The 13,300-nt window shown below is 38.2% G+C and overlaps 1 protein-coding gene across 6 annotated transcripts in view; it reads right to left on the reverse strand.

Moving 5' to 3' along the window:
• NUDT5 (nudix (nucleoside diphosphate linked moiety X)-type motif 5) overlaps window positions 1-13,300 on the reverse strand; it is a 39,963-nt gene that overhangs the window by 5,972 nt on the left and 20,691 nt on the right. For all 6 annotated transcript variants that reach the window (XM_014547978.1, XM_014547977.1, XM_014547981.1 and 3 more), the window contains exons 3-7: window positions 8,949-9,016; window positions 4,801-4,850; window positions 2,938-3,045; window positions 1,573-1,668; window positions 870-971 (exon numbers count right to left, since the gene is read on the reverse strand). In XM_014547978.1, coding sequence (XP_014403464.1) covers window positions 870-971; window positions 1,573-1,668; window positions 2,938-3,045; window positions 4,801-4,850; window positions 8,949-9,016 — 424 coding nt within the window. The remainder of the gene's footprint in view (window positions 1-869; window positions 972-1,572; window positions 1,669-2,937; window positions 3,046-4,800; window positions 4,851-8,948; window positions 9,017-13,300) is intronic.

The raw sequence follows: 13,300 nt of genomic DNA on the forward strand, positions 1-13,300 counted from the left end.
CAGTTAGGCACCCATCAGGCTGGCAGGGGAGTGTTTAGGGGGTGATCAGGCTGGCAGGCAGAAGTGGTTAGGGGCAATCAGGCAGGCGAGCAGTTGGGAGCCAGCAGTCCTGGATTGTGAGAGGGATGCCCGACTGCCCGTTTAGGCCCGATCCCCTGTGGGGATTCTAAATTCTATTGATTTAGTCCCACAGGGATCGGGCCTAAATGGGTAGTCGGACATGCCTTGAGGGGTCCCAGATTGGAGAGGGTGCAGGCTGGGCTGAGGGACACCCCCCCACCCGTGCACGAATTTCATGCACCGGGCCTCTAGTTTAAAATAAGCTGTAATGGGATACCAAAACATTTAGGAACAACTAAAGGATGGGAAATGGAAGATATTGCTCTCATACAGGATTTCTTGTGGTGTATGTATGATCACCTTGTTTAAGGGGGTGGTGAGGAACTGAGAGAGGCATTAAAGCTTCTAATTCCAAACTTGCAAAGAAATAATGAGCAAAGAATTTATTAAAAGCTTTTCTAAATAATGGAACTCAATAAGAAGAGTTAAGCTGCTGTTCTGTAATAATTACTTATGCCATTCCTATAAATATGAAGACAGAAATCAGTGATTTTGATGATCTTCACTGTTTACTATTTAGCTTCATACAGAAAATATGGAAATGTGTAATTTAACATTTTATATGAAGAAACCATAAAAATCAAATAAGAAAAATGCTAAAATACACAAGATTATGAAAATAGCCAGGAGTACTAATGAAGCTTCTGCAAAAGACAATTATTCTTTTTACCAATCAAAAATCAATCTAGTAACTTAGAAGTTAAAAGATATTTAATGGAGTTCATCTACCTTCAACGTAGCTCACTTACCTGGATTTGGCTTGGGTCTTACATTTTCAGCCTCATCTCCATTAATGGTTACTGTCACGATGTGTGTGGTACAGTTTGACAAACCTGGATCCATACATGTAGCTATGGAGAGAAGCAGCAGGTATTCTTTACAGACACCAGTCAGATGTCATGTTTCATGACTTAAATGTCTTCGGAAGAAGACTGGTCTCATAATTCCTTTAACAGAGAATCGATGCAGGAAAACTAGTTTATTCTGGTCAGTATATGCTGTAGGACTGTAGAGCATACAAGTAGTCAGTACTCACATTTTCCCCCGAGTTCCTGAGTAACATTTGGTAAGTCTGAGGGGTTAGATGGTACTACTAACATGTTGTAAATCCTTTTAATACATGAAGAAAAAAACCTCTAAAGGAGCATAGCATGTGCATAAGGTGTGTATATAATAAAGCTCAGATGTGAGGAACTCTGGAAGGCAACACAATTTCCTAATTCTTCTCCAGTTTCAGGGCCTTCCTGTTCAAACTTCCTCTCCTTTGGAGGAGACAGGAAGTTTATGTGCCCAAATCTAATTAGGATTTCTCTTCAGTGAATTAGGTGAAATAAAAGTTATCTGAATTCTGCCCATAAAGAACACACAAAGAATCAATCCTTTTATATACAGAAGAATCTACTGCTTGGCTAACAGTTTGTCCCCAGTGCACCCCTGGAAAGCAATACAAACCTGGAGAACATTCAGCAACATCACCTTTATAGCCAGTTTCTTCTTCCAGCTCTCGCAGAGCAGCTGCTTCTGGGCTTTCATTATCATCTATGAGACCTGGAAGTCCAAATCATTTGTGAGGTGGGAGACGGAAGTCCACTTTTCTTTGAGCCTCTCCTAACACAGCTGCTGCTGAGCTACGTGAGAAGAATCAGAGGATTGTGAAAAGTGGTCTTACAGATAAAGCTGAGGTTTGGAACTATTATAGGAAAAAAAACCCTAGGCAGATTAAGTTGGTTCTGACAGTCCTCATCTATTCTCTTACTTAGACCAAGCATCTCAGCACTATGTTCTCTACAGCAGAGGCAGCATCGATCTGTGAGGACAAGTGGCTTGGTGGTGCTGACTGGTCCAGGTTTTGGACCTAGCTATGTGACTACAGCACAGGAAGCCTGTTAACTTTGTTTCCTCTTATGTAAGATGGGGACAGTTGTTACCTATCCCACCTTCTCCCTCACAGAACAATATGGAGACCCTGTAGTGAAATTCCAAGATGAAGATCACTTCTGAGGGAGAAGGACAGAAAGGACAGAACTAAAGGATGGTGGACTTTAGGTAACTACTATGGTCATTGTGAGAAGTGGAGAGAAATCAAATGGGAGGAGGACAGTAGCAAATCTGAGTCATTTTCCTGAAAGGAATAAAAATTGTAAAAAGAAAGGTGAAATATAGGCTATTTTATTAGTTTCCTTAGTGAAATGGCAAGTAAATGAGAAAGAAAATAAAGTTGTTAATTATACATTACAGAATGCGATGGTGTTTAAAAATATAAAACTTAAACCACTAATGGTAAATGCGATCTAATCTCTTCTGATGGAACAAACCAATTAAATCCTATAATAATACAGTGCATACGTTCTAGATAGCTTAACTTACTGTACAACTGAAAAAATATTTTAGTGGAAATTAAAACAATTTATTTGTCCTACATACATGCAGGAAGGTCAAGATATCTTTTCCATTCATAGTTTTTGGAATTTGGCCTAGTTATTACTATAAATTTCTTGTCAGAGGCAGATTGCCAGTGATAGAAGATGAAGTAAATTGACAAATTAGTGAAAAGCAATTACTCAAAGAGGCTAGAAAGAATGAGGGAAAGGAGGGCAGGTGGCTGGGAAAGGGGAGCTGTGACACCACCTTTCTATCACCTTATGGGTTATTGGCCCAGGAGAGTGTGGCTGGAGGTACTTCACTACAGAAAAGGTTTTATTGAACTTAGAAGCCCAGGGACAGATACAAAGGTGTTAAATGTCTAAACGCTGCAGTACTCAGGCTCTGCCCTGGCTCTGTCCGACAAGTCCCTAGAAGCAGTGTGTAGTGACTCACCTGCAGGGAATTCCAGGCAGTAGCTTCCCATGGGTGGACGGAACTGTTTCACCAGAATGATACATTCATAATGCAGAGTTCTTTGCAGTACTGGGATAATCATCACACCTGTCACCAGGAAATAAAACGAAGTCTCTAATGAAAGGTCAGTCATGCTAGCAATCTGTTTACAGCAATCTAACTAAAACCCCATATTTTAAGAGATGCTGCAGCTGAAATCTACCTTATTTTCGCCACTAGCAATAGGAGTTAAAAGCTACAGTACTGGCAGTGAACTTGGAAGTTATTCTCACTTAGAAATGTAATTATAGAGTCTCCCTGGCTGGTGTGCTAAGTGGTTAGAGCACTGGCCCATCCATTGAAGAGTCACAGGTTTGATCCCTGGTCAGGGCAGATACGCAGGTTGTGGGTTCAAGCTGCGGTTAGGGCAGGTGTGTGAGGCAATTGATCAAGTTTCTCACTCACATTGATATTTCTCTCTCCTTTTCCCTTCCTCTCTCTCGATTCAATGAAAAAACATATCCTTGGGTGAGGATTTTAAAAAATGTAATTAAAGAATAAGCAATCACACTTCCATGTTGTTTATAAATCAAGTGAGTTACTTGGCCTTACAACAAAAACAAAACCCCACTGGGTTCTAGAAAACACAAACTGCCCAGGAGAAGTACCCCTGCCCGCCAATACTTCCCCAGCTGGGAAAAACAGCATTATGCAATTACTCTGTTTGCTTTCAATAAAAAACAGAACAGAAGGGAAAAATAAGAAAGACGTATTCTCCAACTTCCCCTAGACCAGAGGTGAATTTCAGGATTGTTTCTGGGACCTTTGCAGTCAAACCATTCACTCTTGGGAGGGTAGGTAAACTGAATGAATAGTTGTTTCTTAATCCCATTTCCTTATCCTATATAATAAAAACCTAATATGCTAAGTGTCCGGTCAGCTGTTCAACCAATCAAAGCATAATATGCTAATAATATGCTAAGGCTGCTCAACCGCTCGCTATGACGTGCACTGACCACCAGGGGGCAGACAGTTGACCGGTCGACCAGTTGCTATGATGTGCACTGACCACCAGTGGGCAGACAGTCAACCAGTTCCTATGACGTGCACTGACCAACAGGGGGCAGATGCTCCGACCGGTAGGTTAGCTTGCTGCTGGAGTCCGGCCAATCGGGACTGAGCAAGATAGGCCACACATGCCCTGGAGCCCTCCAGCGGTCCCGCCCTGGCTGGCCAACCTCCCGTGTCCCTCTCCAGCCTCTATTGTGCACCAGTGGGGGTCCCTTGGCCTGGCCTGCATCCTCTTGCAATCTGGGACTCCTCGGGGGATGTCGGAAGCTGGTTTTGGCCCGATCTTGCAGGCCAGGCCAAGGGAACCCCACTGGTGCACGAATTCGTGCACCGGGCCTCTAGTCAACTATAAACCACATGGCTAAAAATGAGAAGTAGTGCAAATAAGTTTTCCAAACTAAAGCCTCTCACCTAGATCCTTTGAACAGAATACAAAGGATTTCTATGAGTCGTATCATGTCTAGACACAGTATGTTGCTTTAAATTCTATTGATTTGTGTCTGGCTATAAATATTAGTTTACATCTTTCCCTCAAAAACACTGTTTGGAGCTTAGATAACAGGAGCCAGAAGTTATTTATAAAGAAAGCTCGACTTAGTTACACAGCATTGCAAAAACAAATATTAGATTTAAAGATAAAAGATCATAATTGAAGGTAACTCTGCCCTGAGATCTTGGTGACAGTAAAAAAGACCCAAACCAAAACAAAACACAATCCTCCTGCACCTCGCCTACTACAATAATGTGTGGTAACTTCTCTTAGGAAGAGTTATAATAGGTTTGCACTCATACCATCAGCCGACTGTCCTTTCCTGGTTGCACGTTTCACAGTTTCCCAAGTTCTGTTTAGGCAAAGAAGAAAAAAACAAAATCATCAGTGCCAAAGAGGAGAATACTCTTAGGTTTTTGTGTGTACAGCAAGAATTTTACAAATGCAGAGCATGCAAATGTACAAATGGTCAACAAGACCAAGCAGTAAAGATCTGTATTTCTTTAAAAAGCCAGTTGTGCTGTCTTACAGCTTTTGAGAAGGACCAAAGAAAACCTGCCACTGAACATTTAGCTCTCTGGGTGCTGTCACTTGAGCTGCCTTTCAAGTCAATACTCAAAAAACTTTAGTTTGGATCATAAATCTACAGGGGATCAGCACAGTGGGTGACAATGGCTTTCGAAGCTGTTAAGCAGTGTGTGTGTGCACAATAAGCCCCTATGAAAAAAGGATACGCTGCATAATGAGAACTACTGAGTTGGATATTTATACAATTTAGATTTTAAAATCTGTGACCTAAATACACAATTTAAGAAAGCAAGACCTTTCCATTTATTAACTGAGGAATCCTTAAATTTAGGAGAGTGCTCTATTATATGTGTGTGACATCTTATCTCAGAGGAAAATGCCCCTAGAGGAGAATGAGGTAACAGCAGGTTCTTGCTCCTGTTTAAGGCTTTATTCCTAATTAGCTATGTGTTTCAGGAGAACACTGTACTGAAAATCCAGTTATTGGAACAATCATGTTGTTTACAGGGGGAAGGGCATATGAGAGAAATTCTCCCTTCGCTCTCATTCCTTAAATAAGAAAAAGCAGTGGTAAGAGATGGGAGTGAAGAAGGACATGATTTTGGATCTAAGAGAAGACACCTGAGTGGCTCTGGGAATTGGGATAAGAAAGGCATCAACGACGTCTCACTACAGTAACAGTGAGTATAAGTTTTGTTACTTGGAGCAAGCCGAGCAAGCCTCATACTTTGTGTCTGGTTTGAGGTTTGGATCATGCCACGCTTATATTTTGAAAAAAATTCAGATATTTAATCTAGTTAAAAAAACACACAACTTTCTGTAAACTAGATCTTTCAGTATTGTATCCAAATTTTACAGGGCAAATATGTTAAAATGAACCTATGAAAATCAAAGACGACTATGACAACTCACAGCTGTCCAACATTCCTGTTAGTAACAAGAAGCCAACCAACAAGCAAGTCTGATGTCAGTAATACAGATTGCAAGAGTCATAACACCTTTTGGTATAGCTCTCTTTGCTGCCTCTTAAGATTAGTCCTAAGGACTGAAGAAGACAGTGCTGGGAAAAGCACTGAAGGTCCCATCCCAAATACACTAGGAATAAGGGAAAAAGAGTAACATCATTATAATGGTTAAGATGAGATAAATAAGCAGTAATAAGCCATCAATTATAAGCAATAAAATATAAGTGCATTTATAACAAACAATAGAACAAGAATGCCCCATGAGGGCTCTAATTATCTTAAAGGGACTCTGAGATATGTACATTGGGTTGAGTAAGAAAATCTTGTCTCTAATTACCTACTAGCTAACCCATAGCCACAACCTCCTTGAGAGTTTTCTCATTTGTAAAGCTAGGGAATTAAGAGCATGTTACCTCGTAAACCTCTTGTAGCTTTAGAGTCTAATTAAAGTTACTCTATTTTTTAGCTTCTGTTATAGGAAAGCCCATTTTGTTTTATTCTCTCTAGTCAACCAACATTAAGAGGATGACTTCAATTCTGTCCTGAATGCCAACAAAAGGGCATAATGACAGCATACTTTTATACTTCTAAAATTAATTCCATAGCCTCTTCCATGAATCAGACACTGAAACCAAGGATTCTATAGCTGCTATTTTATCCTCATGTACATGCTTTTATATCAGGTAACAGATAAAACATTTTATAAATTTATAAATTGTGGCCTACTGCAAAGTACAGCACTTCATTCTCCCAAGCTTCACATTCTGTATGAAATGCCAGTGCTTCACGAAGACCTCTTTGGAGGCCACGAGGAAGACCTATGTGAGGAAGACTGGAGGTGAACATGCTCTAAGTAGGCCATGTAAGCATGGCAGTTGGTAGACTTTAGAGCCTGCTCCCAAACTACTGAAGGAGACTCTCCTTAGTCACTGAGAACTAAAGAGTATTTTGAAAATAATCCCTGAATGATGGATGCATATCCCCAGTTATAATGCTGGAAGGAAGAGTGAGGTGAAGAAACTAGCTGTTGCAAACCAACACATGCTTCTTAGTGAACTGGTGTGAAGGCTTTTAGTTGGTGTTATAAACTTAACTTTATAGGGAAGAGAACCAAACAATATCACTATAAATTGGGGTCTAATCTTTGTCTATAGTTTCATAAATATAAGTACATTGGAACATATTGTGCTCCTTATGGTTTTAGGCCTTGCCACATTTCTGAATCATCTATTTTATTCATATTCAGTTCTATACATCAAACTCACTTTACATAATAGGTAATATACTCTCTGACTGTGTTGTTGGATTGTAGTGTGCTTAGTTTTCTTTAGGGTTTTAATTTAACAGTGCTACGTATTTCTCCAACATTGGGCCTTATTAATATTTTTGCTAGTTTAATAGATATAATCAAAAGTTGTTTAAATTACTGGCAAGTCCATGTACTTTTGCACTGATGATAGATGTATTTCCTCACAAAGAAGCTGTATTCTTATTTGATCACTTAAATGGAGTTTTTAAAATTTTTAAATTGATTTTTAGAGAGAAAGGAAAGGAGAGGGAGAGAGAGAACAAAACATCAATCAGCTGCTTCCTGAACAATCTCTACCCAGGATTGAGCTTGCTACTCAGGCTTGTGCCCTGACCGGGAATCAAACCAGCAACCCTTTCAGTGCCCAGGACGATGCCCAACTAACTGAGCCAAGTCAGCCTGGACTTAAATGGAGATTTTATATTAATAAATTTAAATCATATAATCTAGATACTAAATTTAGTTACATTTTTGTATTTTCTCATTGTTTTATTCCTTTTTGTATTTCACTAAGTAAATGCTTAATCTATTTAATACATTTTTCCTGATGCTTATAAAAAGTTACTAAACAGAAAATCTGAAAAAGAAAAAAGGCTAATCATACAGCTGCCCTATATATTTTCCTACTAGCTTTTTTTTTTTAAAATGATTTTTTATTGATTTTTTGAGAGAGGAGGGAGAGGGAAAGAGATAAACATCAATGTGAGAGTAGAACATTGATTGGCTGCCTTCTGCAAGCCCACTACAGCCCAGGCATGTGGCCTGACTGGGAATCTAACCGTGACCTCCTGGTTCATCGGTCGATGCTCAACCACTGAGACATGCTGGCCGGTACTCTAGCTTTTTCTTACACGTTATTTGGCAGAGTTTAAAAAGTATATATACAATTTTCTTTTTTGTTACCAAGTTACTAATTTTTTCTCATATTGCTGGATTGTCTTCATAATCTGCTTTGTGGATGGATGCATAAATTTTACCAAATCAATACACTAAAATAATTATTCCCCATATATTTAGAATGTTTAGGTTGCTTTCAAATTTTTTTTTAAAGTTTTGATGAACATCTTTTAGGCATAAAACTGATTCCAAATAGTTTTCTTAGCACAGTCTCAGACCCCATGGTGACCTGGCTCCAAACAGCTCCACCCCAACCATATCTTTATGGCAATTGATACATATTGTGAAACGCTTTATAAAACATTTTCTTTTCCAATTTACATTTCCATGAGCAAGGTTTACTAGTAAGCATGTAACTTTTACCTCAAACACAATGTTTCCTCTTTAATTCTTATTTAGAGGTTAGAATTGGTTTAATTAGAAGGAAGGAACCTGTATTGTTAACTATTTTGCTGCTTTATCAGCTTAAATTAGCCTTGTCCCAAAAGTTTTAGGTTCACACTAATCTACTTGGGGAGAATGGTGTTAAAATAACTTCCTGACTAGTTATTGTAACAAATTTACAAATTTATAAATATGCATAGGTTGTAAGTTATTCAAACATTCTAACAATAAGAAAACAGCTAAATTAGATTTCTCTATAACACAGAGTTTCCAATGAAGAAAATATCAAAGTTTATGCCAAATACTAAATAGAGAATTTGAGAACCCCCAATACGAAGCATTTTACAAAAGAAAAAATATAGTTTACCTCGTTTTCCCAGTAGGATCCATGTAAGTTGTTTTTTCAAACTGGACCCATTTTCCTTCTGCAATTAACTAAAAGGAGATGAGACGACAGATGAATTGGGAAGCTTTCAAACTGAGTTTTTTATTTAGAAGAGTTTTCTTTTTACATTGTCTCTGTATGGCCTTCCCAATTATCACACTTCCCTTCCAATAATTCATGTGCATGTTTTCAGTTGAGTATATTAAACATTGTTTTCCTGAAGGGTGGTTCTATTTCTATTTGGAGTTTCAGAGGTAGTACTGAGAGGTGAAAAGAAATGAGTTGAAAACTCTTGGGGTTGGGGAGGGGAGGGAAGACCAGAAGGGAGCAAAAAGGAATGAGGGCTTCTTTGGGATGCTTCTCATATTCTGGCCTCTGATCTGGGTGCTGGTCACATAGGTGTATATGTTTAGTATGTGAACACATCAGTGGCATTTTACTTTCAATGACTATACAACAAGCATGTCAAACTCAAAGGCTAACATGGGCTGCAAAAAACCAAAAGCTTCAATTTTCACAGAAATGTAGATTTATTTCGATAGAGACAAGCTGAATACAAAGGGCTGAAATAAATGAGTAATTGTTAACATAAAATAATAGAACATTTTAATAAAAATTATTATTTTTTCTTGAACATTAACTTACCAGACAATGAATAACTGCACAAATTAATAAGTGTAACGCAAATAAACCTATTTTTCTTGTTCTCTGAAAGCGAAATATTTCCCGTTTCGCACACCAAACAAGTCAGTCCAATGACGTGGCAATCGGCTGCTAAAATATTCGCTGCTAGTATTAGCGGAGAGAAATGGTGCACCTGCTCGTAAGGTGTGTAAGGGAGATGAATGCAACATGATTACAGTAATCAGTCATTAGTGAACGTCGTAGTTTGTTATTAATAATTATGTATAACAGGATACTGTAAGGATTAAGTTACGAAATTTTTATTAAAATGTTTCTTACATACCGTTATATTGGCTGGGCTGCAAAAATATTTATTGTGGGCAGCGAGTTTGACATGCTTGCTATACAACAAAGTTGACTGTGGGGAAACCATGTCCAATGATTGGATTTCTAATAACGACGCACGGATTTCCCACCCAGTCTGAGTGGCACCCTCAGCATGGTTCTGCCTAGACGTTGAGTTTAGGTTCCCAGGACTAATTACCCATGGCACTTCACTGCACTAACAGGAAAGTGTCACTGCGTACATAAAGCCGTTTATAGGCTTCTGACTATGCTCTCTTTCACTTTTTTCTTTAATCCTCACCCAAGGATATGTTTGTTGATTTTAGAGAGAGGAAGGGGGAGAGATCCATTGATGTGAGAGAGAAACATCATTGGTTGCCTCCTTTATGCCTCCTGACCAGGAATAAAACCCACAACCTTTTTGGTGTACAGGACAACACTCAACCAACTGAGCGCCCGGAAGGCCCGTCTTTCACTTCTTACCAGAAACAACCTACCAATTACCAGAAGATCTAGTCACAAATAACATGGAGAAATTTTTATTTTATTTTTTAAACAGGAAAATAGTCAGATTTTTATTTTCACATGTTATTTGCAAATACACAATTACAATAATGTCACACATCGCTATATGATTTTCTTATGTATTTTACCTTTTTTTAAATAAAGTGTTCAGAAGGAGGGTTATAACAACATTTAATAGGATAGTTCTATAGAATAACAACTTATATTAAGTCCTTGTAAAAATCTGACCTCTTTAAAACACTTAACTGAAATATTCATTTTTTAGCTTTGCTAATCAAAATTGTTTTAAGAATTAAAACTAGGTTGTAACTAATGTCAGTATATAATAGTGACTACAAATTCACTTTTTCTTTATACAAATATATTTTATTATATTCACTTGACCAAACCCTTAAGCAGTGGTTCTCAACCTGTGGGTCGCGACCCCTTTGGCGGTCGAACGACCCTTTCACAGGGGTCACCTAAGACCATCCTGCATATCAGATATTTACATTACGATTCATAACAGTAGCAACATTACAGTTATGAAGTAGCAATGAAAATAATTTTATGGTTGGGTCACAACATGAGGAACTGTATTTAAAGGGCCAGGAGGTTGAGAACCACTGCTTAAGTGCCCTTTAAAGGTTTCAATATTTTGCTTCAAAAAGAAAAGAACTGTGTATGGTTCCAGACTATGTAAGAGAAATATAAAGTGTGTAAAGATAAAGACAAAGTGTTCTTTATCTTTCAGTATATTTAAAAAAACATAATTAGATGACCAATTATATTTTTTGAATTAATTTTACAGGGTGTCTTAAAATTAATAAATTTCCACTTTTACTTAAGTGTTTTGCATTGCCTTTGGGAAAAATAAAGAAATAAGGGAGATTTTAAATGTTTGTATTAATTTTAGAGAGAGAAAAGAAGAGGGAGGGAGAGGGGGAGAGAGAGAGGAAAAAAAACATTGGTTGCCTCAGGTACACACCTCGAACAGGGACTGAACCCGAAACCTGGGCATGTGCTCTGATTGGGAATGAACCAGTGACCTTTTGGTGCACAGGATGAAGCTCAACCAACTGAGCTACACCAGCCAGGACAAAAAAAATAAGGGCGATTTTTAAAGGTTCTCACAAAAATACCAGAGCTTTCAAGGATAGTACTATAGGGCAATGAATCAAACAATTTTAAGTTACTTTTTTTTAAAGCATGTTATGGAGGCCAAGAGGGCACAGGAGCTCCCACTGGGACTGGCCCATGCTTTGGTTTTGACTGGCATTCAATTTGGAGTTCATACCAGCTTAGAGTACTTGATTTAAAACTGGACTAATTCAGCACTCAGAGGCTTGCCAAACACGCACTATTTCTATTTCTAACCCCATACATACTTGAATACAGATATTAACAGCAAAGAGAAGGATGAAAGTTAAAAACCTAAAAGCACAAGGAGGATGGAACACCATAATGGAGTGGCAAGGCAGCTATCAAATGGAAAGAAAAGTCTTATATCTCCCACAAGGTAATCCTGTTCTGACAGCCAATTTAAGCACCCCAAAAACTATCTTCTGGTCTCAGAAATTTATCTTAACATAATAAAATTCAAATGAATTGTGTCCATTTTATGAATTTATAACTAGTCAGAACTATTTGTTTTAAAAGTCAACTCAAAGAAAAACAAAACAGTGAAAGACTTTGGGATGTTCAAAGTAAGGCCTTAAATTCTACTCATGCACTTAAACATACCTTTATCTTATGTTCCAATCAAAGCCAGCTTGCGTGTTAAGTTTTTGAAAGTCTCCTAATTATTACTAAGAAATAACAGAGTAAACTGAACTTGCCAAGTGTAAATCATAATTAGCACTCGATCTCCGTGGAGCTGTAGCTTCCTCAGTTTTCCTAGCTTTGTGACACAGAGTTCTCTCAGGGGCTTCTCAGAAATGAGGAAGGTCTGTCTGATACTCCTTAACTTTTCAGAATAATATAAAGGCTTGGAGCTGAAGTTATATGAAAACATTCTACCTAGAAACATCTTGACTTCTATTTTTCAGTTACCAAAGATACTTAAAATACCTTTACACTTTAAAAATACCAGTGTCCTTATTTTCTTTTTAAATATATTTTATTGATTTTTTACAGAGAGGAAGGGAGAGGGATAGAGAGTTAGAAACATTGATGAGAGAGAAACATCGATGAGAGAGAAACATTGATCAGCTGCCTCCTGCACACCTCCCACTGGGGATGTGCCCGAAACCAAGATACATGCCCTTGACCAGAATCGAACCTGGGACCTTTCAGTCTGCAGGCCGATGCTCTATCCACTGAGCCAAACTGGTTAGGGAAAGTGTCCTTATTTTCCTTTTAATTCTTCACCTGAGTAGTCAGTCTCTCTGAAGAGCATTATTTACATAATGTCCTTATAAATCCCTGCATCTTTGATGTTATTGTAAATTTAATACTTTTCATTATAGATTTTAAACAACTACTACTTGGAGTTGTGTATATAAATATGTAAAATAAGCAATACACACAGATACATATAATACATATATAATTCATGGTACATTTATATATATATATATATAATTATGATTTACACTTGGCAAGTTCAGTTTACTCTGTTATTTCTTAGTAATAATTAGGAGACTTTCCTAATTATATATCCTATCTAATAGAAGACAAAAAGGGTAATTAACTGTACCTCCGCTACGCTTCCCATTGGCTAATCAGCGAGATATGCAAATTAACTGCCAACAAAGATGGCAGCCGGCAGCCACGCAGCTGAAGCGAACATGAGGCTTGCTTGCTCCAGTGATGGAGGAAGCCAAGGTTCCCTGCCTGCTGCGGCCTGGCTCTAAGCCTGA

Source organism: Myotis brandtii, unplaced genomic scaffold (genome assembly GCF_000412655.1).
Source record: "Myotis brandtii unplaced genomic scaffold, ASM41265v1 scaffold49, whole genome shotgun sequence".
Lineage (NCBI taxonomy): Eukaryota > Metazoa > Chordata > Mammalia > Chiroptera > Vespertilionidae > Myotis > Myotis brandtii.